Source organism: Pan paniscus, chromosome 20 (genome assembly GCF_029289425.2).
Source record: "Pan paniscus chromosome 20, NHGRI_mPanPan1-v2.0_pri, whole genome shotgun sequence".
In the NCBI taxonomy this organism is placed as follows: Eukaryota; Metazoa; Chordata; class Mammalia; order Primates; family Hominidae; genus Pan; species Pan paniscus.
Window position 1 is genome coordinate 17,452,553 of NC_073269.2, and position 26,824 is coordinate 17,479,376.

Here is a 26,824-nt window from a genome sequence, read left to right on the forward strand (position 1 = left end):
CCTTACCCTCCCAAAGTGCTGGATTACAGACATGAGCCACTGTGCCTGGCCCATTTATTTCTTTATTGTGCAAGCAGTGACTTATTTATCCACTGCCTTTTTTTTTTTTTTTTTTTTTTTGAGATGGAGTCTGGCTCTGTCACCTAGGCTGGAGTGCAGTGGCGTGATCTCAGCTCACTGTAACCTCTGCCTCCCAGGTTCAAGCAATTATCTTGCCTCAGCCTCCCAAGTAGCTGGGTACAGGTGTGCACCACCACACCCAGCTAATTTTTCTGTTTTTAGTGGAAATGGGGTTTCGCTGTGTTGGCGAGGCTGGTCTCGAACTCCTGGCCTTAAGTGATCTGCCTGCCTCGGACTCCCAAAGTGCTGGGATTACAGGCATAAGCCACCACACCAGGCCTGGCTCTCCATTTCTTGAACACCACCTTTACCCCAGGTACAGAATTAGTGGTAAATAGTTACACATTACCTATTACATAAACTTTCCATACCTAAGAAGTTCTCTCCCACCTTTTCTGGACACTATATGCTGCTAATTTCTTCTCATATTCTTAAAGATTTATTTCCGAGTAAAAAATTTCTATTTGCTTAAATTATCAGATATATATTTGATATACATGTCTGTGAATAGTGTGCAGAGGAAATTAAAAGTATCCCTCTTCAATAAAGGGAAGTGGTTATCATAGGCCCTGGGTCTGGGAGTGAGGTCCAGGTCTACAGTGAAGGGGGGAGGAGACAGGGAAGTCAATCCTGGGGATCAAATCTAAATGCCTACTAAAATCCAAATGGACTGTGTAGGAACAGGTCCCTCATGGATAGAAAAACGAAAAAAACAGTGCTGAGAACAAGTAGGAAAGAGACCTAGAGACTAGGCGCAGTGGCTCACGCCTGTAACCCCAGCACTATCGGAGGCCGAGGTGGGCAGATCACTTGAGATCAGGAGTTCAAGACCAGCCAGGCCAACATGGCGAAATCCCGTTTCTACTAAAAATACAAAAATTAGCTGGGTGTGGTGGAGCGCACCTGTAATCCCAGCTACTCGAGAGGCTGAAGCATGAGAATCCTTTGAATCTGGGAGGCAGAGGGTGCAGTGAGCCAAGATCTCACCACTGCACTCCAGCTTGGGCGACAGAGCAAGACCCTATCTCAAAAAAAAAAAAAAAAAAAAAGAGAGACCTAGAGTGTCTTGGTATGCTGAAGGTCCCACAAGGTCTGTGCAGTACTGTGGTCTTTTCTCCCTTTTTTGTGTGTAAAACATACATAAAATTCACCATCATAATCAATTTTAAGTGTACAGTTCAGTGCCATTAAGAACATTCATACTAGTGTGCAACCATCACCACCATCCACCTCTGGAACCCTTTTTATCTTGCAAAATTGAAACTCTATGCCCATGAAATAACTATCCATTACCCAATTTCCCTAACCTTTGGCAAATGGTATTGTACTTTCTCTATCAATATGACTAGTCTAGATACCTGATATAAGTAGAATCATACCATATTGTCTTTACATGAATGGCCCATTTCACTTAGCACATCAAGGTTCATCTTGCAGCATATTTGTAAATTTCCTTACTTTGTAAGGCTCAGTAATATTCTCTTGTATGTATAAACTTCCTTTTGTTTACTCATCTGTTGATGAAAACCTGAGTAGTTTCCAGAGTTTACCTATTGTGAATGATGCTATGCACACAGGTGTACAAAACCTATTTGAGACTTTGCTTTCAATCTTTTTTGTTTTGTTTTGTTTTTTGAGACGGAGTCTTGCTCTCTCACCCAGGCTGGAGTGCAGTGGCGCGACCTCAGCTCACTGCAAGCTCCACCTCCCGGGTTCATGCCATTCTCCTGCCTCAGCCTCCCGGGCAGTTGGGACTACAGGTGCCTGCCACCACGCCCGGCTAATTTTTTGTATTTTTTAGTAGAGACGGGGTTTCATCATGTTAGCCAGGATGGTCTCAATCTCCTGACCTTGTGATCCACCTGCCTCGGCCTCCCAAACTGCTGGGATTACAAGCGTGATCCACCACGCCCGGCCCTGCTTTCAATCTTTTTATTTTCCCAGAAATGGAAATGCTGATCATATGTTATTTCTATATTTTAATCAGGGGATCTGCCATACTGTTTTCAGCAGGCTTATACCACTTTACATTCCCAGTGATAGTGCACAATGTTCTCCAACATTCCACATCCTTGACAGTATTTCTTGTTTTCCATCTTTGATACTACTAATCCCAATGAGATGCTATGTATGTCTTGAGTTTGATTTGTATTTCCCTAATGACTAAAGATGTCGAGCATTGTTACGTGCTTATTGGCCTTCTGGGTATCTTCTTTGGAGAAATGTCTATTCAAGTCCTTTCCTCCATTTTAAAATTGGATTGTGTCTTAGCTTGGGTTGCTAAAACAAAATACCATAAATTGGAAAGCTTAATTAATCAACAAACATTTATTTCTCATGGTTTGGGAGGCTGGGAAGTCCAATATCAAGGCACTGGCATAGTCCATGTCTGGTAAGGGCCTGCTTCCCGGTTCAAAGATAGCTATCTTCTCACTGCACCCTCTCATGGTGAAGGGCAAAGCTAGCTCTCTAGGGACTCCTATCAGGAAACTAATCCCAATGACAAGGCCTCCATCTTCATGATGTCCTCCAATCCTAAAAACCACCAGAGACAGGGCCTCCAAATACTATCACATTGTGGGGGAGGGGGGGGCGCGGGGGTAACGTTTCAACATATGAATCTGAGGTGGCATACACTCAGCCAAAACATTACACCTCTGGCCCCCAAAATCCATGTCATCACATGTAAAATATATTCATCTCATCCCAAAGGCCTCAAAAGTCTCAGTTAATTCCAGCATGAAGCCTAATGTTTAAACTCAAACTCCAAAGTGTCATCTCAATATCACATCACTCAGATATGGATGAGACTCAATTCATGCTGAGGCAAAATTCTTCTTCAGCTCCGAACTGGTGAAAACCAAACTAGTCATGTATTTCCAAAATATGAGACAGGCACAGGATAGAGATTCCTATTCCAAAAGTGAGAAACAGGAGAAAGGGGTGAGCTCCCAAACAAGTCTGAAACCCAGAAAGCAAACTGAAGACTTTCCATATTCTTTAGATATGTAGATACTTGTAGACCTGTCCTCCACTATTGATTTTCACAGGTATTCGAAGGTTGTGTGATAAATGAAAGCTTTCCCACATTCTTTACGTAAGGTTTATCTCCATTATGAGCTCTTTCATGTCTTTGAAAGGAACTGGAATAACTGAACGTTTTTCCACATTGCTTACATTCATAGGGTTTTTCTCCGGTATGAGTTCTTTCATGTATTCTAATGGAACTGGCATAATTGAATGCTTTCCCACATTCTTTACATTCATAGGGTTTTTCTCCAGTATGAGTTCTTTCATGTGTTCGGACAGAACTAGGACAGTCAAAGGCTTTACCACATACCTGACATTTATAAGGTCCATCTCCAGTGTGCAGTATCATATGTTTTCTAATCCTTTTAAGAGAAATGAAGGCTTTCCCACATACCTGACATTCATAGGGTTTCTCTCCAGTGTGAGTTCTTTCATGTATTTGAAATGAACTGGGGCAGTCAAAGGCTCTACCACATATCTGACATTTATAAGGTCCATCTCCAGTGTGCTTTATCATGTGTCTTCGGACACTTGGGAGAGAAATGAAGGCTTTCCCGCATTCCTTACATTCATAGGGCTTCTCTCCAGTGTGAGTCCTTTCATGTGTTCGAACATTACTGGAAGAACTGAAGGTTTTACCACATTTATTACATTCATAGGGTTTCTCCCCAGTATGAGTTCTTTCATGCTTTCGAACATAACTGGGAAAAATAAAGGCTCTCCCACATACTTTACATTTATAAGGTCCATCCCCAGTGTGCCTAATCATATGACTTTGAAAATTTGTGAAAGAAATGAAGGCCTTCCCACACTGTTTACATTCATGGGGTTTCTCTCCAGTATGAGTTCTTTCATGTATTCGAAATAAACTGGGGCGGTCAAAGGCTTTTCCACATTCCTGACATTTATAAGGTCCATCTCCAGTGTGCCTAATCATGTGTCTTTGAAAACTTGGAAGAGAAATGAAAGCTTTCGCACATTCCTGACATTCATAGGGTTTCTCTCCAGTGTGAGTTCTTTCATGTATTTGAAATAAACTTGGGCGATCAAAGGCTTTCCCACATTCCTGACATTTATATGGTCCATCTCCAGTGTGCTTAATCATGTGTCTTCGAACACTTGGGAGAGAAATGAAGGCTTTCCCACATTCTGGACATGCATAGGGTTTCTCACCAGTGTGAGTTCTTTCATGTCTTCGAAAGGATTGACAAGAACTGAAGGCTTTCCCACACTGCTTACATTTATATGGTTTCTCTCCATATTCCTGATAGTCATATGGTTTGTGTCCAAGGTGAGATCTGATGTGCCTACTAAGGGATGAATGATGCATGAAGACTTTCCCACACAAACTACATTCACATGGTCTTACTATAGTAGGAATTTTCTTGTTCAGATTAAGATTGAGAATCTGACTGAAGGCTTCTCCACATTGATCATATTCTTTACTTTCACTGAGTCCCTCTTCCATATGATTTCTGGAAAAAATAGAAAGCAAGATTTAGTGGTTTATGACTTTATATTTATTAATAGGTATTCGACTTACATTTTTACCATAATCGGGGAAAGGGTAAGTTTTCAGGCCTGTATGAATTGTTTGAAAGTGAATGGATGGAATGCTCTGCAAGAGAGCTCAACAGTAGCTATCACCAAAAAAGTGATATCCATATATACAGTTTCTTAATACTATTTCCAACTGAATGATTTTGCAACACTGAACATCTATGCCACTTTTTCTTTTTCTGGTGAAAAAGTTGTAGGAATAAATAAATCTGAAGCTGGGCTTACTGGTTTGTTTCCTTATTTTTAAAATTTCATGACATACTAAGAAGGAGACATTGCTTTCTCTTGTCAGTGCAAATTACCTTAAAATTCTCCCCTGATTTTTGTACCAATCTTCAATGCTCTGGTCTTCCCATTTTTTTCCTAAAATATAGTCAGAAAAAATCCTTATGAACTGATAGACATTACAGAAAAATGACTAGATTCTAAGTTCATGATAAGGTGCAAACAACCCTGATTTATTCACCCAAGTATTCCCTTTTCCACATCAGACATCATGAAAAAGCATTAAAAAGCAAGAAATACTTCTTCTCTAACTGACTAAAAGAAGGAATGATGTCATCCTTACCTACACAGGCCAGGTTTCTAAAGGTTTCCCGCATCACATCTCTGTAGAGTTTCTTCTGGGAAGGATCCAGCAAAGCCCACTCCTCAAGTGTGAAGTTCACAGCCACATCCTCAGAGGCCACTGAGTCCTAAAACATCCCAAATATGCAATGCAGGAGGAAGAATGAGATGACAGTACAGGGATGTAAACTCAATTCATAAAAGTTCACAAATGGCTAGGTGCGGTGGCTCATGCCTGTAATCCCAGCACTTTGGGAGGCCAAGGCATACAGATCACCTGAGGTCAGGAACTTGAGGCCAGCCCGGTCAACATGGTGAAACCCCATCTCTACTACAAATATATGAATTAGCTGGGCGTGGTGGCGTATGCCTGTTAATCCCGGCTACTCAGGAGGCTGAGGCAGGGGAATCACTTAAACGAGGGAGGCAGAGGTTACGGTGAACCGAGATCACGCCACTGCACTTCAGCCTGGGTGAGAGAGAGAGACCCCATCTCAAACAAACAAACAAACAAAAAACAAAACAAAAAAGTTGACAAAACGATGTGGCAGTCTCCAAACATTTATTTTATGATAAATAAATATGGTTGTCAGAATTCCGTCTACATTCACTTTCTCATAAATTTAATTACCCCATGAAAACATGCAACTGATCTCTACATTTTTACTGTAGTCACTGCAAGTTTTATTGGTCTCTAATGGCAGGATCCAGTTCACCTTGGAGAAACAAATAAAATGCTATACAAAGAAAACAAATTTTGGCCAGGCCTGGTGGCTCACGCCTGTAATCACAGCACTTTGGGAGGCTGAGGCAAGAGGATCACAAGGTCAGGAGTTTGAGACCAGCCTGACCAACAGAGTGAAACCCCGTCTCTACCAAAAATACAAAAAAATTAGCCAGGCATGGTGGGATGCACCTGTAATCCCAGCTACTCGGGGGGCTGAAGCAGGAGAATAGCTTGAACCCAGGAAGCGGAGGTTGCAGTGAGCTGAGATCGTGCCATTGCATTCCAGCCTGGAGGACAGAGAGAGACTAAGTCTCAAAAAAAAAAAAAAAATTTAAGATCATCATTCCTACCGGGAAAAACTTCCATTTCCTTTCATATCTCACACCAATCAGCATTCCATGAAACACAGGGTAGGCCAGGCGCACTGGCTCATGCCTGAAATCCCAACACTTTGGGAGGCAGAGGCAGGCGGATCACCTGAGATCAGGAGTTTGAGACCAGGCAGCCCAACATGGCAAAACCCTGTCTCTACTAAAAATACAAAAAATTCACTGGGCGTGGTGGTGGGCACCTGTAATACCAGCTACTTGGGAGGCTGAGGAAGGAGAATCGCTTGACCAGGAGGCAGACGTTGCAGTGAGTAGAGATTATGCCACTGCACTCCAGCCTGGGTGACAAGAGCAAAACTCTGTCTCAAAAAAAAAAAAAAAAAAAGAAAGAAAGAAAAAAAGAAACACAGGATAAAAACTGAAAAAGGTATCCATGAATAAATAAATATACGCTGAAGAAGCGAAACCATTTTCTTCTGTTCCCTTCATCAAACATGAGAGGCCAGAAGGCCCGTAGAAATCCACGTTCTGACAAAATCCAGCTGACCACACTTTCCTGAAGGATTCCAGGCCATCAGACGTAGACAGATCAAGTTGGTTGAAAGAAAATATTCCTCTGCAAAAATAGTCATTTTAACCTGCATGTATAACATTTGTTATAGACTCACTGATTCCTTTGACTCTGTCCCATTTCACTAGGCTAGGAAGCTACTGGGAAGACAGAACTCAGGCATGAAGAAGAAGGTATGGCAACTTAGGCAGCGCCCCCTCACCCAGCAAAATCCCCATAGTCATGAACGTCAAGGGCAGTTTCCCACCTATTTTTACCTTACATACACACACATACTAAGAAGACAAAATGCCAGAAGAGTTTTTTCTGGCAGATACATAACAAGGTACCCTATGACTTGCTAACCTTGAGGAACAGGTTAAGAGTTGCAATTTCTGAGGGATTTCATTCAAGTCCAGATGGTTTGATGGTGAATTTGACCATGATTATAAAATACATGAAGGGATCAGCAGTGCTTTTCTCCAAAAGAACATAAAATCCTCATTCTCAAATTTCAAGAGGAAATGATTCCTGACCAGTCACTATGTGATACTACATTGTGTAATGTCAAGGCAAAATAAAATAAGGGGAAAGATGGGTTCTTTTGGTTTTCTTAGAAATGGGAACTTGCTCCATCATCCACACTGGAGTGCAGTGGCATGATCACAGCTCACTGAAGCCTTGATCTCCTGGGCTCATGTGATCCTCCCTCCTGACTCTCCCAAGTAGCTAGAACTATAGTCGCAAGACACCATGCCTAGCTAATTTTTAAATTTTTTGTAGAGATGGGGTCTTACTTTGTTGCTCAAGCTGATCTCAGATTCCTGCCTCAGCCTCCCAAAGTGCTGGGATTACAGATGTAAACCACCACACCTGGCTGGAAAGATGGGTTCTGAGAAAGAATGAAATGTCCTCAAGATAGCCTCTTACAAAATATTTTTTAAATTCTATAAATCCCCTAAAAACTGTTGAAGAGTCAACAAAAAGTTCTTCTCCAAATGTAGCAGGAATAATGAATATCTAACAATGGCCAAAGTCTTCTGAAGAACAACATGATAGCTTCCCTAACCTTTAACAAGAATTCTGAATGCTGGCCAGGTATGGTGGCTCATGCCTGTAATCCCAGCACTTCGGGAGCCTGAGGCAGGCAGATCACTTGAGTTCACTTGAGTCAGGATCATTTGAGTTAGGAGTTTGAGTCTGACCTGGGAAACACGGCGAAACCTCGTCTCTACTAAAAATACAAAAATTAGTCAAGCATGTTGACGCGCACCTGTTACCCTAGCTACCTGGGAGGCCGAGGCAGGAGAATCACTTGAACCCGGGAGGTGGAAAGTGCAGTGAGCCGAGATTGTGCCACTGCACTCCAGCCTGGGTGGCAAGACTCTGCCTCCAAAAAAAAAATAGGAGAACCATGGTAGGCACTGAGGAGAAAAGACCACATATCTTTCTTACAATACCACAGAAGGCCACAACCCAGGCCAGGAACAAAGGCTCACTAACAAATCATATGGTTACAGAACATGTCACACCTCCAGGTAAAATGCTCAATTAAAGCCCAAGAAGGAAGGTCAGAGACAAAAAAAGAAACAAAAGCAAGGGCAACTAATAGAAAAAAGTAAAAACTATGGTAGATATTAATACAACTGTATCAATAATTGAATGTCAATAGTCCAAATATAATTAGAAGACAGATGCTGTTATAGTGGATTTTAAAAACATAGTATGTTGGCTAAAAGGAAACCACTTTAAATACAAAGACACACATATTAAAAGTAAAGGGATAGGGAAATATATAAAATGCTAACATTAATTAAAAGAAACATGGCATGGCTATCTTAATATCACAAAGTACACTTCAGAGAAAGGAAAAAACACAGAGATAAGCCAGGTGCACTGGCACATGCCTATGGTCCCAGCTACTTAGGAGGCTGAGATAGAGGATCGCCTGAGACCAGGAGTTCAAGGATATAATGCGCTATAATTTATTGTGAATAGACCCTGCACTCCAGCCTGGGGAACAGCGAGACCTTCATCTCTATAAAAAAAATTTAAAAAAAAAATTTTTTTTTTAAATTAACCAGTTGGGGTATCACAAACTTGCAGTCAGCTACTTGAGAAGCTGAGGCAGGTAGATTGCTGGAGCCTGGGAGTTCAAGGCTGCAAAGAGTTATACGATCACACCACTGCATTCCAGCCTGGGAGACATAGTGAGACTCTGTCTCTAAAAAAAATAAATTAAATTTTTAAAATAAATAAAGAGATATAAGTGAGCATCACATAATGATAAAGGACTCAACATGCCAAAAAAACCTGACAACCCTTAGTGTGTGTTTGCATAACAAGCGTCGCAAAATACATGTGGCAAAATACAACCGATAGAACTGCAAAGAAAAAATACACTAATCTACTTGTATAGTTGGAGACTGCAGCACCCCTCTAGCAGTAATTAAGAGATCCAACAGGCAGAAAATCTGAAAGGACATAGTGAAGTAAATAGCGTCATCAAACAACTGGATTTAATTGAAATGCATGGAATACTTCATCTAACAATAGCAAAACACAAATTCTTCTCAAGTTCACAGGAATATTCACAAAAATAAACCAAATACTGGGGCATAAAACACACCTTAATAAATATGAAAAATTAAAAAAAACATACAAAGTATGCTCAGACCGCAAGTCATTCATCTAGAAATCAATAACAGAGATAGTTACCAACTCCCCCACATCTTTAGAGATTAAACAACACAATTCTAAATAAGCACATGGATCAAAGAAGTCTGAGAAATCAAAAATAATTTTTGACCTAAAATGAAAAAGAAAACAAAATTTATCAAAAATTAGGGTATGCAGCAAAAGCAGTGCATAGAGGAATATTTACAGCATTGAACACCTACACCAGGAAAGAACAAGGGTTTATAATGAATCATCTAAGAGTCTACTTCGGGCTGGGTGCAGTGGCTCACGCCTATAATCCCAGCAATTTGGGAGGCCAAGGCGGGCAGATTACTTGAGGCCAGGAATTGGAGACCAGCCTGGACAACATGGTAAAACCTCATCTCTACTAAAAATACAAAAATTAGCTGGGCGTGGTGGCGCATGCCTGTAATCCCAGCTACTCAGTAGGCTGAGATACAAGAATCACCTGAACTTGGGAGATGGAGGTTACAGTGAGCCAAGATCATACCACTGCACTCCAGCCTGGGCAACACAGCAGGCTGCTGTCTCCAAAAAAAAAAAAAGAAAGAAAAAAGAAAAGAGTCTACTTCAGGAAAACAGAAAAACAAGAGAGCAAATTAAACCCAAGTTAGCACACACACAGACAGAATAATTGGAGAAGTCAATGAAATGGCAGGAAATCAATAGAGATTAAAAAAAAAAAAACAAGTTGATTATTGGAGAACACCAATAAAATTGATAAAACTCTAGTCATGGTAAGAAAAAAGAAATTACTAAGATCAGAAATGAAAGAAGGCAAAAGTAAAAACTAAAGAACATTTGACAAAATCTACCATCCACTCATGGTGGCAAACTGGGAATAGAGAACTTCCTCCTCAGAAAGAACATCAATGAGGAACCTGCAGCTAACATCATACTTAACAGTGAGAAACTAGATGCTTTCTACACAAGACCAGAAACAGGGTAAGAATGTCTTCTCTCACCACTGCTATTCAACAACATCCTTAAAGTCCTACATAAGCAACAAGACAGAGGAAATAAAAAGTATATCGATTTAGAAGGAAGAAATAAAATTGTCTTTGCTGCATAAGACATGATTATATAAAATATATAGATGGCATATAAACATATGAAAACATGCATATTTTGTCACTGGGGAATTACAAATTTAAAAATTAAAGACTAACACAACCTTTATTAGAATGGCTAAAATTTAAAACACTGAGAACATCAAATGATGGCAAAGATGTGAAGCAACAGGAACCCTCATTTGTTACTTGTGGGAATGGAAAACAGTGCACCTATTTTGGAAGATGGTCAGTTTCTTATAAAACTAAACATACTCGGCCAGGCACAGTGGCTCATGCCTGTAATCCCAGCACTTTGGGAGGCCAAGGAGGGTGGATCACCTGAGGTCAGGAGTTCAAGACCCGCCTGGCCAACATGGTGAAACCCTGTCTCTACTAAAAATACAAAAATTAGCTGGGCATGGTGGCACATGCATGTAATCCCAGCTACTCGAGAGGCTGAAGCAGGAGAATTGTCTGAGCCCAGGAGGTGGAGGCTGCAGTAAGCCGAGATCTTGCCATTGCACTCCAGCCTGGACGACAGAGCAAAACTCTGTCTCAAAACAAAACTAAACAAAACATACTCAACATATAACCTAACAATCATGCTCCTTGGTATTTATCAAAATAAGCTGAAAACATGTTCACACAAAAACCTGTACATGGATGTTTATGGGAGATTTATTCATAATTTCTAGAATTTAGAGTTAACCAAGAGATTCTTGATAAACAAACGAACAATCTGCAGTACATCCATATGATTAAATATAATCATATGGATAAAAAGAAGATATCAAGCCATGATAAGACATAGAGGAGATTTAAAAGTATGTCACTGGGCCAGGTGTGGTGGCTCACACCTGTAATCCCAGCACTTTGGGAGGCAGAGGCGGGAGGATCACCTGAGGTCAGGAGTTTGAGACCAGCCTGACCAAATGGTGAAACCTCTTCTCTACTAAAAATACAAAAATCAGCTGGGCATGGTGGCAGACACCTGTAATCCCAGCTACTCAGGAGGCTGAGGCAGGAGAATCGCTTGAACCAAGGGGGCGGAGGTTGCAGTGAGCCAAGATCACATCACTGCACTCCAGCCTGGGCGACAGAGTGAGACTCCGTCTCAAAAAGAAAAAAAGAAAAGTATGTTACTAAGTGATAGAATCCAATCTAAAAAGGCCATATACAATGTATTACCAACTATAAGATACTCTGCAAAAGACAAAACTATGGGACATGAAAAAGTCTTTGGTTCTAAGGGATTTCAGGATGCAAAGGGCAGATGAATGAATGTGTGAACTGTAGGTGATTTTTAGGGCAGTGAAACTACCCTAACAGAAATAACACACGTCATTAAACATTGTCAAAGTCCAATGAATATACAATAGTCAACTCTAATGTAAAATGTGAACATTAATGCATCCATATTGGTTCAACTGTAGTAAATGTACCACAGTAATACAATATATAAAAAATAGGGCAAACTGGCCGGGTGCGGTGGCTCACGCCTGTAATCCCAGCACTTTGGGAGGCTCAGACAGGCAGATCACGAGGTCAAGAGATCGAGACCATCCTGGCCAACATGGTGAAATCCATCTCTACTAAAAATACAAAAATTAGCTGGGCGTAGTGGTGCGTGCCTGTAGTCCCAGCTACTTGGGAGGCTGAGGCAGGAGAATTGCTTGAACCCGGGAGGTGCAGGTTGCAGTGAGCTGAGACTGTGCCACTGCATTCCAGCGTGGCGACAGAGCATGACTCCGTCTCAAAAAAAAAAAAAAAAAAAAAAATAGGGCAAACTGTAAAGAAGAGTGATCATTAAATAACTCTGTACTTAATGATCAATTTTTCTGTAAACTTAAAACTGTTCTGAAAAAATCTGTTACAAAAAGTTAAAATGAAGAGACTCATGACTGAGAAGTAACTAATCACTGAACCATGTGTTCTTTTTTTTTTTTTTTTTTTTTGAGACAGGGTCTCATTTTGTCACCCAGATTGGAGTGCAGTGGTATGATCACAGCTCACTGCAGCCTCAACCTCCAAGGCTAAAGTGATCCTTCCACCTCAGCCTCCCAAGGATCTGGGACTACAGGTACATGCCACCATGCTCAGGAAATTTGTGTATTTTTTGTAGAGACGGGGTTTTGTCATGTTGCCCAGGCTGGTCTCAAACTCTTGGGCTCAAGCAATCTGCCTACCTTGGCCTCCCAAAGTGCTGACATGGCAGGCGTGAGCCACCATGCCTGGCCCATATCATATTTCATGCAACTGATTTGAACTTATTTTAGTAAGCCATTATGGTGATGAATGAGGTCTTCAGCCAATGCCTTGTTTAGGAGCCCTGCACTGTATATTCTGAGAAGTTAGGAGGCCAGCACTGTATATTCTGAGAAGTTAAATTAGGGCCTTGGTTACCATCAGTACTGTCTAGAATTCGGACATGGATGAGTATCCATGGTATTGTGGACTTCGTATAAGATATGTATTGGCCAGGCAAGGTGGCTCACATTTGTAATCCCAACACTTTGGGAAGCCGATAGAGTGAGCCATCACATCCAGCCCTGAAGTCTTATTCTCATTGGTAAATACAAGAAAAACAGTAACAGATTATATAGATTTGGAATGAACCTGAAAACTCCTAATACTTTTAACAGATGGTTTTTAGTATATATGTGCAATCATAATCACAATTTTCATCACCTCAAAAATAAGCCCATGTACTTTTTACCTGTCAATCTCCTATCCTCCCATCTTCTTCCGCCAATCCCCAGCCCTTGATAAGCAGCAATCTTTCGGTCTCTATAGATATTCCTATTATGGACTTCCATATAATCAGAATCATGCCATGTGGTATGTGACTGGCTTCATTATAGGTTTCTTAAGTCACATCCATGTTGTAGCATGCATCCCCACTTTGTATTTATGGTAGAATTATATTCCACTGGATGGACATTACACATTTTCTTTATCTATCATCCAATGATGTATTACAGTCAGCCCTCCATACTTGGAGTTTCTGTATCCTCAGATTCAACCACCCTCTGATCATGTACTATGTGGTTAGGTCTATGATGGTTAGGTACATACTGAACACGTACAGACTTTTTCTTCTTTTTATTATTCCCTAAACAACACAATATAGGCCGGGCGCGGTGGCTCACGCCTGTAATCCCAGCACTTTGGGAGGCCGAGGCGGGCGGATCACGAGGTCAGGAGATCGAGACCATCCTGGCTAACACGGTGAAACCCCGTCTCTACTAAAAATACAAAAAATTAGCCGGGCGTGGTAGCGGGCGCCTGTAGTCCCAGCTACTCGGGAGGCTGAGGCAGGAGAATGGCGTGAACCCGGGAGGTGGAGCTTGCAGTGAGCCGAGATCGCGCCAATGCACTCAGCCTGGGCGACAGAGCGAGACTCCGTCTCAAAAAAAAAAAAAAAAACAACACAATATAACAACTATTTACCTAAAATTTATGTTGTATTAGGTATTATAAGTGAGCTAAAGATGATTTAAAGTATATGGAAGACAATGTTTTCTAAGCCGGGCGTGGTGGCTCACGCCTCTAATTCCAGCACTTTGGGAGGCCGAGGGGGGCGGATCACCTGAGGTCGGGAGTTCGAGACCAGCCTGACCAAAAAGGAGAAACCCTGTCTCTACTAAAAATACAAAATTAGCCAGGTGTGGTGGCGCATGCCTGTAATCCCAGTTACTGGGGAGGCTGAGGCAGGAGAATCACTTGAACCCAGGAGGCGGAGGTTGCGGTGAGCTGAGATTTCGCCACTGCACTCCCGCCTGGGCAACAAGGGTGAAACTCCGTCTCAAAAAAAAAAAAAAAAGAAAAGAAAATGTTTTCTTAATTTCCATCTTGGGTTGTTCAGTGACAATGTATAGAAATAACAGATTTTTGCAGGTTCCATTTGTATCCTACCAATTTGCTTAATTCATTTATTACTTCTAAGTGCATGTGTGGGGTGGGGAAAGCTCTTGGAAGTTCTACATGTAAAATCACATAATTTGTGAACAGGAAAAAATTTCCTTCTTCCTGTCCAATTTTGATATCTTTTCTTTTTCTTGTCTAATTACTCTGACTAGAACATCCGGTACTATGTTGAATAGTAGTGGTAAAAGTTAACTAAGTCTCAATAGATTTTTTTAAGTAGAATAAAAAATAACAGTAAGTTAAAATATAAAATGATTGTATAACACACATTCAACATACGAATATACATTTACACTGTTAATATATAAATACAAAATAAAGTAAAATATAAAATAATATTAGCTGGGTGCAGTGGCTCACACTTGTAATCCTAACACTTTAGGAGGCAAAGACAGGAGGACTGTTTAATGCCAAGGAGTTTAAGACCAGCCTGGGCAACATAGTGAAATCCTGTCTCTATTAAAAAAAAAAAAAAAATTTGGCCAGGCGCAGTGGCTCACGCCTGTAATCCCAGCACTTTGGGAGGCCAAGGCGGGTGGATCACGAGGTCAGGAGTTAAACACTAGCCTGGACAAGATGACGGAACCCCGTCTCTACTAAAAATAGAAAAAAATTAGCCAGGCATGGTGGTGGGCACCTGTAATCCCAGCTACTTGGGAGGCTGAGGCAGAGAATTGCTTGAACCCGGGAGGCGGAGGTTGCAGTGAGCCAAGATTGCGCCATTGCATTCCAGCCTGGGCAACAGAGCAAGACTCTGTCTAAAAAAAATAAATAAATAAAAAATAAAAAAATTTTAACTCGTCGAGTGTGGTGGCACAAGCCTGTAATCCCAGCTACTTGGGAGGCTGACACAGAAGGATACTTGAGTACGAGAGGTCAACACTACAGTGAGCTATGATTGCGCCACTACACTCCAGTCTGGGCGACAGAGCAAGACCCTGTCTCAAAAAAAAAAGTATCAACTTTAGTTAATAATAATGTTATTGGTTTGCCAATTTTCATCATTATCAGATGTAATATGTTGGTTTATAATCATAACTAATACACTACACTAAGGCAGTATGTTAAAAATAGGGGAGGTAGGCCAGGCGTGGTGGCTCACGCCTGTAATCCTAGCACTTTGGGAGGTCGAGGCAGGTGGATCACCTGAGGTCAGAAGTTCAAGACCAGCCGGGCTAACATGGCGAAATCCAGTCTCTACTAAAAAAATTCAAAAAAAAAATTATCTGGACATGGTGGTGGGCGCCTGTAATCCCAGCTACTCCAGAGGCTGAGGCAGAAGAATCGCTTGAATCTAGAAGGCTGAGATCGCACCTCCTGTCACCGCACTCCAGCCTCGGTGACAGAACGAGACTCCAACTCAAAAAAAAAAATAGGGGAGGTAGGGAGAAGGGGCTCTGTAATAGCTCCCAAATTTTTCTGTAAACTATGAATTAAAAAAGCAAATAAACTAACCTTTCATGGAAAATTCTTGTGTAAAAAAAGAAAGCTGGCTGGGCACAGTGGCTCACGCCTATAATTCCAGCACTTTGGGAGGCCGAGGCGGGTGGATCACAAGGTCAGGAGTTCGAGACCATCCTGGCTAACATGGTGAAACCCCATCTCTACTAAAAATACAAAAAAAAAAAAAAGAGTGGGGCAAGGTGGCACGTACCTGTAGTCCCAGTTACTTGGGAGGCTGAGGCAGGAGAATCGCTTGAACCCAGGAGGCGGAGGTAGCAGTGAGCTGAGATCGTACCACTGCACTCCAGCCTGGGCGACAGAGCAACAATTCCTCTCAAAAAGACAAAAAAGAAAAAAGAAAAAGGCCAGGCGCAGTGGCTCATGCCTGTAATCTCAGCACTTTGGGAGGCCGAGGTGGGCGGATCACAAGGTCAGGAGATAAAGACCATCCTGGCTAACACGGTGAAACCCCATCTCTACTAAAACTACAAAAAAGAAAAATTAGCCAGGTGTGGTGGCGGGCGCCTGTAGTCCCAGCTACTCGGGAGGCTGAGGCAGGAGATTGGCGTGAACCTGGGAGGAGGAGCTTGCAGTGAGCCGAGATCACGCTACTGCACTCCAGCCTGGGTAACAGAACGAGACTCTGTCTCAAAAAAAAAAAAAGAAAAAAGAAACCTGACATTCCATAGTACACACAGTATAATGTCACTTGAGTAAGATTCATTCAAAAATGAAATATATAACTGACTGGCTTAAAATAAAATATATTGACATAGGGTTAAATACACAGGTTAAGAAAAGCAAGGAAATTATCTTATAATCTATAACACTGGCCCCATCTGGAAAGAGAATGGATGATTTGGCTTCTAGGAATCATTTCAAGTGGGGCATGTGGTGAGAAGTCTTCAAAGTCCTGGCCTGGCTGTCATGAGACTGACATTCCCTTTACAATGTTTCAGTTGACTGTGCAACTGTTTTATGTAGTTTCCTCATATGCAATATGTTTAGTAAGTTTCCACAATGAAAACTCAATACACAAATAAATCTCAGTGTACTCCGAATTGTGAGCATCAAGCCATTGAAGTAAACATTTAAAAGAAAGCATAGGGCCAGTGTGGTGGCTCACACCTGTAATCCCAACACTTTGGGAGGCTGAGGCGGACAGATCAATTGAGGTCAGGAGTTCGAGACCAGTCTGGCCAACATGGTGAAACTCCATCTCTATTAAAAATACAAAAACCAGCCAGGTGTGGTAGCTCATGCCTGTAATCCCAGCACTTTGGGAGGCCAAGAAGGGCAGATCACGAAGTCAGGAGATCACCACCATCCTGGCTAACACGATGAAACCCCGTCTCTACTAAAAATACAAAAAATCAGCCGGGCGTGGTGGTGGGCACCTGTACTCCCAGCTACTCAGGAGGCTGAGGCAGAAGAATGGTGTGAACTCGGGAGGCGGAGCTTGCAGTGAGCTGAGATGGCACCACTGCACTCCAGCCTGGGTGACACAGCAAGACTCCGTCTCAAAAAAAAAACCAGCCAGGTCTGGTGGCAGGCACCTGTAGTCCCAGCTACTCGAGAGGCTGAGGTAGGAGCATTGCTTGAACCCAAGAGTGGAGGTTGCAGTGAGCTGAGATCATACCACTGCACTCCAGCCTGGGCAAGAGAGACTCTGTCTCAAAAAAAAAAAAAAGACAGCATAGCCCCAGCCCCGGGAATGTGGCAAAACCCTGTCTCTACAAAAAAAAAAAAAAAGAAACACAAAAATTAGCTGGGTGTGGTGGCACGCACCTGCAGTTCCAGCTACTCAAGAGGCTCGAGGGAGGAGGATCACCTGAGCCCAGGAAGTCTAGGCTGCAGTGAGCCATGACTGCACCACTGCACTCCACCCTGGGTGATGGGGTTAAGACCCTGCCTCAAAAAACAAAAATAGCTAGGCAGGGTGGCTCACGCCTGTAATCCCAGCACTTTGGGAGGTTGAGATGGGCGGATCACCTGAGGTCAGGAGTTCGAGACCAGCCTGGCCAACATGGCAAATGCCCATCTCCACCAAAAATACAAAAAAATTAGCTCGGCGTGGTAGAACGCACCTGTAATCCCAGCTACTTGGGAAGCTGAGGCAGGAGAATTGCTTGAACCCAGGAGGCGGAAGTTACAGTGAGCCAAAATCGCGCCACTAGACTCCAGCCTGGGGATGGAGACTCTGTCTCAAAAAAAAAAGAAAAAAAAAAAATCAAATTAGGAAGCACTACATGGAGAAATGGCATAGATCCTTAGAAAAGAGGCTGAATATTACCATGATTTATGCTTAAGCTGTCCCAAATACAGTGCTTTATTTAATTCCATAAAATTCACAACCAGATTTGCTTGGTATGTTTTTAAACTTAAGAAATGCTATTTCTGCCAGGCATGGTGGCTCACGCCTGTAATCCCAGCACTTTGGGAGGCCGAGGCAGGCGGATCACATGGTCAGGAGATCAAGACCGTCCTGGCTAATACGGTGAAACCCCGTCTCTACTAAAAATACAAAAAATTAGCCGGGCGTGGTGGCAGGCACCTGTAATCCCAGATACTCAGGAGGCTGAGGCCGAGGAATCGCTTGAACCCGGGAGAGAGGAGGTTGCAGTGAGCCAAGATTGTGCCACTGCACTCCAGCCTGGGTGACAGAGCGAGACTCTGTCCAAAAAAAAAAGAAATGCTATTTCTTGGCGGGGCATGGTGGCTCACGCCTGTAATCCCAGCACTTTGGGAGGCCAAGGTGTTCAAGACCAGCCTGGCCAACACAGTGAAACCCCGACTCTACTAAAAATACAAAAATTAGCCGGGCATGGTGGTGGGCGCCTGTAGTCCCAGCTACTCGGGAGGCTGAGGCACAAGAATTGCTTGAACCGGGTAGGCAGAGGTTGCAGTGAGTAAAGATCAGGGCACTACACTCCAGCCTGGGTAACAGAGTGAGACTCTGTCTCAAAAAAAAAAAAAGGTTTAAGAAACACTACTTCTAGGCCAGGCACACACATGGAATCCCAGCATTCTGGGAGGCCAAGGTAGGAGGATCACTTGAAGCCAGGAGTTCAAGATCAGCCTAGGCAACATAATGAAACCTTAACCAAAATTAAAAATTAGCTGGGCATGATAGCACGTGTCTGTAGTCCCAGCTACTCAGGAGGTTGAGGCAGGAGGATCGCTTGAACCCAAGAGTTGTAGGCTGCAGTGAGCTATGATCACGCCAGTGCAGATCATGCCTGGTGACATAGCGGGACCATCTCAAGGAAGAAAGGAAGGAAAGAAAGGGAAAGGAAGAAAGAAAAGAAAAAAGGAAAGGAAGGAAGGAAAGGAAAAAAAGGAAAGAAAGGAAGGGAAAGAAAAAAGGGCCGGGCACCATAGCTCACGCCTGTAATCCCAGCACTTTGGGAGGCCGAGGTGGGTGGATCACCTGAGGTCAGGAGTTCTACACCAGCCTGACCAACGTGAAACCCTGTCACTACTAAAAATACAAAATTAGCAGGGCATGGTGGCACATCCTGTAATCCCAGCTACTTGGGAGGCTGAAGCAGGAGAATCACTTGAATCCCAGAGGCAGAGGTTGCAGTGAGCCAAGATCATGCCATTGCACTCTGGCCTGGGCAATAAGAGAGAAACTCCACCACAAAAAAGAAAAGAAGGTGCCAGGCGCGGTGGCTCACGCTGTAATCCCAGCATTTTGGGAGGCCAAGGCGGGCAGATCACCCAAGGTCAGGAGTTCAAGACCAGCCTGGCCAAAACAGTGAAACCTTGTCTCTACTAAAAATACAAAAAAATTAGTCAGGCGTGGTGGGGTGCACCTGTAATCCCAGCTACTCGGGAGGCTGAGGCAGGAGAATGGCCTGAACCCAGGAGGTGGAGGTTGCAGTGAGCTGAGATCACACCACTGCACTCCAGCCTAGGTGACTGAGTGAAACTTGGTCTCAGAAAAAAAAAAAAAAAAAAAAGAGAAGGGGAAGGGAAGGGGAAGGGGAAGGGACCACTTCTAAAAACTGAAATAGCCGGGTGCGGTGGCTCATGCCTACAGCACTTTGGGAGGCCAAGGTGGGTGGATCCTGAGGTCAGGAGCTCGAGGCCAGCCTGGTCAACATAGTGAAACCCTGTCTCTACTAAAAATACAAAAAATTAGCCAGGCATGGTGGCACACCTGTAGTCCCAGCTACTCGGGAGGCTGAGGCAGGAGAATCACTTGAACCCGGGAGGTGGAGGTTGTGGTGAGCCAAGATCACGTCACTGCACTCCAGACTGGGCAACAAAGCGAGACTTCATCTCAAAAAAAAAAAAAAAAAAAAAAAACCTGAAATAGGACTCAAATATCTAAAAACAGCAAAGACTTCGTACAGTACACTGTTAGAAAATGTTACAGCCTGAATCTGTGTGTCCCTCCCAAAATTCATATACTGAAATTCTAACTCCTAATGTCGTTGCATTAGGAGGTGGCATCTTTGGGAGGTAATCGGGGTTAGAGACCATGAGTGTGGTGCCCTCATAAATGGGATTAGCACCTTTAGAAGAAATGACAGGAGACAGCTTGCTTCCTCTCTCCTCTGCCTTGTGAGGATACAATGAGAGATGATGATCTGAAAACCACAAAGGAAGCCCTTACCAGATACTACATCTGCCAGCACTTGAACTTGGACTTCCCAGCCTCCAGAACTGTGAAAACTACATGTGTGCTGTTCAGCCACCCAGCCTATGGCAATGTATTACAGCATCCCCAGGTGACTAAGACAGTACAGCACTTTCTCAACCATACATCAGGGTTATGAAATAATTAGGACACTATGGCAGTAGCAGAAAGATAAACCAAAGAAATATGGGAAATTCTGAAACCAGGGCATCTATGTAGGGTATGTGAACCTATGACAGAGCAGGTATGGTCAGTCAGGGACAAAACGATGGACAGTTAAACCCCAGCGGCAGTGATAACCCATCTTCTGCCATCATCTCCACATAATGTTGTGAATTCAGTGTAGAGCTATCTATTGCAGTGAATTCTTAAAATTGTATGTTACCTCAGAAGCCACTTTGAATATGGCTTTAACTTTCTCATACCAGAAGCAGGGCTTAGTCACCCTTAATACAGTTTCCAGTTCTACGCCTCCTCCCATTTCCTCCATGTGGTCAATCCAGTTACCTGCCTTACACAGCCGCCTCCCTGTGACCACCTCTGCATGAGATGGCTAGATACAAACTGCTGGAAATCATCCAACTGACTCTACACAAGGAATGCACAGAGAGGCTGCAGGGACCACCTCTCAGTCACCATGTGACTCCACGAAATTCCCATCTGGTTGCTCTAAACTCACCAACTAGAACTCCCACAGAGTCTCCAATAAAGGCGTCTGTCCAGATTCCTCTGTCTTGCTCCCTGGTTAGGTGTGTATGTCAGGTCCGAAACAGCCACCCTCTTCCTGTTGGCCTACAAGGAGAACTATCCTTTCTCTCTGGGATCTATTACCTAGCAGCCTGTTTCACCCACAGTTCACAAGGAAACCCACATTCAGAAGGTTAAACAAGCCCGAGGACCATTCATGTGAAGATGTGGCCCACTCCTAAGAGATGAGTGAGGGAGCCGGGTGTGGTGGCTCATGCTTGTAATCCCAGCACTTTGGGAGGCCAAGGCGGGTGGATCACCTGAGGTCAGGAGTTTGAGACCAGCCTGGCCAACACGGAGGAACCCCCCGTCTCTACTAAAAATACAAAAAATTAGCTGGGCGTGGTGGCGCGTGCCTATAATCCCAGCTACTCAGGAGGCTGAGGTAGGAGAATCACTTGAACCTGGGAGGTGGAGGTTGTGGTGAGCCGAGATCGCACCATTGCACTCCAGCCTGGGCAACAAGAGCAAAATTCCGTCTCAAAAAAAAAAAAAAAAAAAAAGAAATGAGTGAGGGAAACATCCTGGGAGCTCCACGCACCCTACTCTCTTCTCCTCATGACGTGATTCATGGTCTCGATTCTCACCAGTGACCAGATGTTTACCTGGAGTCAGTTTAAGGTTCTGACCTCTGGTGTCTTTTCTGTGACACCCAAAGTGTAAACACCGACCAGTTCTAACAGCAGGTGTCTAACAGTTCAGTTCTGACACCACTCAGAATTAGGACAGACCTACAAGTTCAGGGCTCAGTCTCACAACATGCCAGTTCACATGCCAGTCACAAGCCGCAGGGCCACCCACATTTCTGAACAACTGTGTACAAATCGTGAGCTCCCATAATCTCCTCCTCGGGTTCAATAATTTGCTAAAACTATTCAAAGAACTTAGCAAAACATGTTACTTAAGTATAACTCAGGAACAGGCAAATAAGAGCTGAAAAATGGCAGGGAAAGGGGGGTGGATATAGGCAACGCTCCTCATCTTAGGGTGCACCACCCTCCCAGCACATCAATGTCCTCATCAACCTGGAAGTACTCTCTGAATGTCTTTGCTCAAAAATTTTTACACAACTCAATCTCCAGCCTCCACTCTTTCCTGAGGTAGGGAATGGAGCTTAAAGCAACAACCCTCTAGTCATGGGTTTGGTCTTTCTGGTCACCAGTCTCCACTCTGAAAGTATCCAGGGGTTCCACAGAATCACCTCATTAGCTTAAAACTCAAGTATGGTCTGAAAGGGGATTGTTGTGAATAACAAAACACACTCCACCTATCACTTAGGGAATTCCAAGGGTTTTAGGATCCCTGTCCCAGGAACTGCAGACAAACACCAAATATATTTATTACACCACAGAAGCAAATACACTCGTAAATTCATAAACCTTTTCTCCAGCAGAAAGAAGCCAAAGGTGTCTTTCTCTAAGTCTGACCCTCACAGACATTTGCAGAAATTACACTGTGACTAAACCAACTCTGTGGATACAAAACCAAATTGCTGACAATGTTGAATTTTACCCAAGCTCTATAATCCTACAGAATAGCTATGATTAAAACACTCTCCACCACCACCACCACCCTTGGTGTTCCGGAGAAGCAGCATACTTGGGGGGGAAAAAAACCCTATTACTAACTTAGACGTCCTTTATTTTACCTATAAGAAAGCCAGACAGGCGGCTGGGTGCAGTGGCTCACGCCTGTAATCCCAGCACTCTGGGAGGCCGAGGTGGACGGATCACAAGGTCAGGAGATCAAGACCATCCTGGCTAACACGGTGAAACCCCATCTCTACTAAAAATACAAAAAAAAAAATTAGCCAGGCATGGTGGCGGGCACCTGTAGTCCAGGCTACTCGGGAGGCTGAGGCAGGAGAATGGCGTGAACCCAGGAGGTGGAGCTTGCAGTGAGCCGAGATCGCGCCACTGCACTCCAGCCTGGGTGACAGAGCAAGACTCTGTCTCGAAAAAAAAAAAAAAAACAGAATCTCCAAATTCCCATCGTTTACTTCATCAACAACTGGCTGGACAGTTTTGTCTTCACTCATCAGTCAAAACAAAGTATCTGTAAATCCAACCTTAATGGTTGTTTCTCTCCTCCTTTCAGGCCCTGAACTTTGACCCATCCTCCACAGCCTAAGGAAGCACCCACCCAATCCCTCCTTTATAAACCATCCTAAAAACAGACTAACCTCAGGAAAAATATTATCTGATCTAGGATCCGATTTTGCACTTTCCACTCTGCCCTCTCCTCCCACCTATTCCTAATCTTATTTGTTCCTCCCCATGAATGAAAAACTTTTTTAGGGGAAAAGGAGGAGGGGAGACAGGGTCTTGCTCTGTTGTCCAGGCTAGAGTACAATGCCAGAATCATTGCTCACTGGAGCCTTGATCTTCTGGGCTCAAGGATCCTCCCATCTCAGCCTCGGCTGGGACTACAAGTGTGCACCACCACAATTTTTTTTAATTTTGTAGAGCGATGGTCTTACTATGTGTACAGGTTAGTCTCAAACTCCTGACCTCAAGCAATCCTCCTGTTTCGGCCTCCCAAAGTGCTGGGATTATAGATGTAAGCCGCCACTTCCACCAGAAAAGCCTTTTTCTGCCTAACCTCTGGGATGCTTGCAGATCTTGTATCTACTGCTTTCACCTTTTCGTTATACTCCTTTCACATAAAGTCACTTCTTACCTAACTCCAGATTTCTTGTATTTGAGGATGTCTAGAAACAACTCTCTCAAATCATGGGAGCCCATGGTTTACTGTTATTATCTGAACAATTAACAATTACAACCTCAGACAGGGTATCACCCTCCCAACTATACCTATGTGTGCATCCCCAGCTTTCCAGTGGTCTGTAGCTTCTCTCAGTATAAAGGACCCCTCCCCTGGTTGGAGTGATAAGGCTGGGATGCCTGCCAAGTTCTACCCAGGAAGAACCAACTGGGACTTCAATGACCTCCCTTTGCAGGCTCTTACTTTGGAGTCACTCTGAGGCACACTTGGCCTCAGACCTCTGCTTCCTTAGACAAGACTATTCACTTACTTTTTTTTTTTTTTTTGAGACTGAGTTTCACTCTTGTTGCTTAGGCTGGAGCGCAGTGGCACGATCTCGGCTCACCGCAACTTCCGCCTGCTGGGTTCAAGCAATTCTCCTGCCTCAGCCTCCCGAGTAGCTGGGATTACAGGCATGCGCCACCATGCCCGACTAATTTTGTATTTTTAGTAGAGACAGGGTTTCTCCATGTTGGTCAGGCTGGTCTCAAACTCACCTCAGGTGATCCACCCACCTCAGCCTCCCAAAGGGCTGGGATTACAGGCATGAGCCACCGCGCCCAGTTTCACTTACTTTTAAGTAAGAAAATATCCTGTGTTTGAAGAATCCAGCAAAATCACTCAAACTTACCATTTATGTATATAGGAGGAAAGGAAACTGTAAGACATTTGTATTCTTTTTTTTTTTTTTTTTTTTTTTGAGACGGAGTCTAGCTCTGTCGCCCAGGCTGGAGTCCAGTGGCACAATCTCGGCTCACTGCAACCTCCGCCTCCCGGGTTCACGCCATTCTCCTGCCTCAGCCACCCAGCAGCTGGGACTACAGGCACACGCCGCCACACCCGGCTAATTTTTGTATTTCTAGTAGAGACCGGGTTTCACCGTGTTAGCCAGGATGGTTTCGATCTCCTGACCTTGTGATCCACCCACCTCGGCCTCTCAAAGTGCTGGGATTAAAGGCGTGAGCCACCGCGCCCGGCCAATTTTTTGTATTTTTTAGTAGAGACGGAGTTTCACCGTGTTAGCCAGGATGGTCGCGATCTCCTGACCTCGTGATCCACCTGCCTTGGTGCTGGGATTACAGGCGTCAGCCATTGCGGCTGGCAAGACATTTGTATTCTATAGCTTAAACATGAAAAGCACATTTATCTATCCCTTTCAGACAATAGAGACCTCACATTATTATTACTTCCATGACAACTTCTTTACTAATATTTAATTCACTAATATTTAATATTTCAAAGTCCCATCTGATAGGATTTAGCATTAATCACCAAAGTCCAGATGAAAGGATACAGAACAGTTATGCATTACGACAAAATCTCTGCCCTGCAAAGGAGAAGATATTTTAGAGAATCTCTGTATTTCACCAATTAATGTGGAAATGTATTCGTTTCTCTGTAGCCATAATGGAAGACTGAATTTCCCTACTTATCTGAGATTCTTATCCCCAGTAGCATTCTCAAGGCTAAGTTCTGGGATTGATCTGAAATCACCCAAAAGAAGAAAACAGACCTGAGAAACCTACCATACATGTTGTGGAGAAGAAACTACACAAATAAGATTTTTTAACAAATTGAATGTAAGACTAGATCATTGTTTTCCCTCAAATCTACTTTCTGCCTCTTTCTCCCCCTTATGACCCTCCCTTTGTAAACACTTTATCTTGTCTTTCAAGCACTACTGATAAAATACATTTTACATTTAATAAAAAACAGGATCAAATAAGGAAATAAACCTTTTCAAGGGTTTACAAACCCAGGGAGAGGCAATGCTGACCTGGAATACAGACATTTATCTGATTCCAATGTCAGGTGAGGTCACCCTATCCCCCAGGACATCTCCCAGCCCCACCCTGGCTCACTGAGTGCTCAGTGACCAACCTCCCTGAAGACAGTGAATTGTGCCCTGCTCAGTCTGCCCCAAGGGCATTTTAACTTTTAGGTTCTCGCACCATTTCAATGGAGTAGGTTTTCCTTCTCCTTTGAGATAGTTCACTAGACTAAAAACAATCCAGAGGTCAGGAATCATTTGTGTCTTTTCCTCTCAGTAACAGCCTAAGATTGGGTAACCATCAATGTGTCCCTAAGGAACGGAAACTGGGGTTGAGGAAGAAAAGCTGAGCGTCCCAAAGGGTAAACTTTTCAGAGGAAGGGGATACCGGGAGACTCCTCCCACCTCAGGGCATGCAGCTGCTCCCGTGAGAGGCCCCACCCCTACACCTTAAGCTGTCCTCTGGGAGGAGTGACCCAGGGGTTGATAATCACTAGATCCTCCCAGAGAAGTGGCAGCTGTGGGTATCCTGGGTCAGGCCCAGGCAGTTCTGAAAATCAGGACCAGGAAAAGATAGAGGGCCACATCACCTTGTAAAGTTTCCAAAGGGGAAGCTCCACCCAAAGACATTTTGATTAGGCGTTGGGGCTTAGGAAAGATAAAAGGAGGGGAAGCACAAAAATTTTTTACCACGGCCGGGCGCGGTGGCTCACGCCTGTAATCCCAGCACTTTGGGAGGCCGAGGCAGGCGGATCACCTGAGGTCGGGACTTCGAGACCAGCCTGGCCAACATGGAGAAACCCTGTCTCTACTAAAAATACAAAATTAGCCGGGCATGGTGGCGCATGCCTGTAATCCCAGTTACCCGGGAGGCTGAGGCAGGAGAATCG

General features: G+C 43.7%; 1 protein-coding gene across 6 annotated transcripts in view; it reads right to left on the reverse strand.

Moving 5' to 3' along the window:
* Window positions 1-2,429: 2,429 nt before the first annotated feature.
* ZNF564 (zinc finger protein 564) overlaps window positions 2,430-26,824 on the reverse strand; it is a 51,912-nt gene continuing 27,517 nt past the window's right edge. For 4 of the 6 annotated variants that reach the window (XM_057300616.1, XM_055103656.3, XM_057300614.2 and 1 more), the window contains 3 exons: window positions 5,279-5,405; window positions 5,013-5,073; window positions 2,430-4,625 (listed from right to left, as the gene is read on the reverse strand). In XM_057300616.1, the coding sequence (XP_057156599.1) occupies window positions 3,155-4,625; window positions 5,013-5,073; window positions 5,279-5,405 (1,659 nt within the window). In that variant the 3' untranslated portion in view covers window positions 2,430-3,154. Of the gene's footprint in view, window positions 4,626-5,012; window positions 5,074-5,278; window positions 5,408-18,092; window positions 25,701-26,824 lie in introns of those variants that run through there. The other 2 variants (XM_063599923.1, XM_024926651.2) reach the window with 2 other exon arrangements.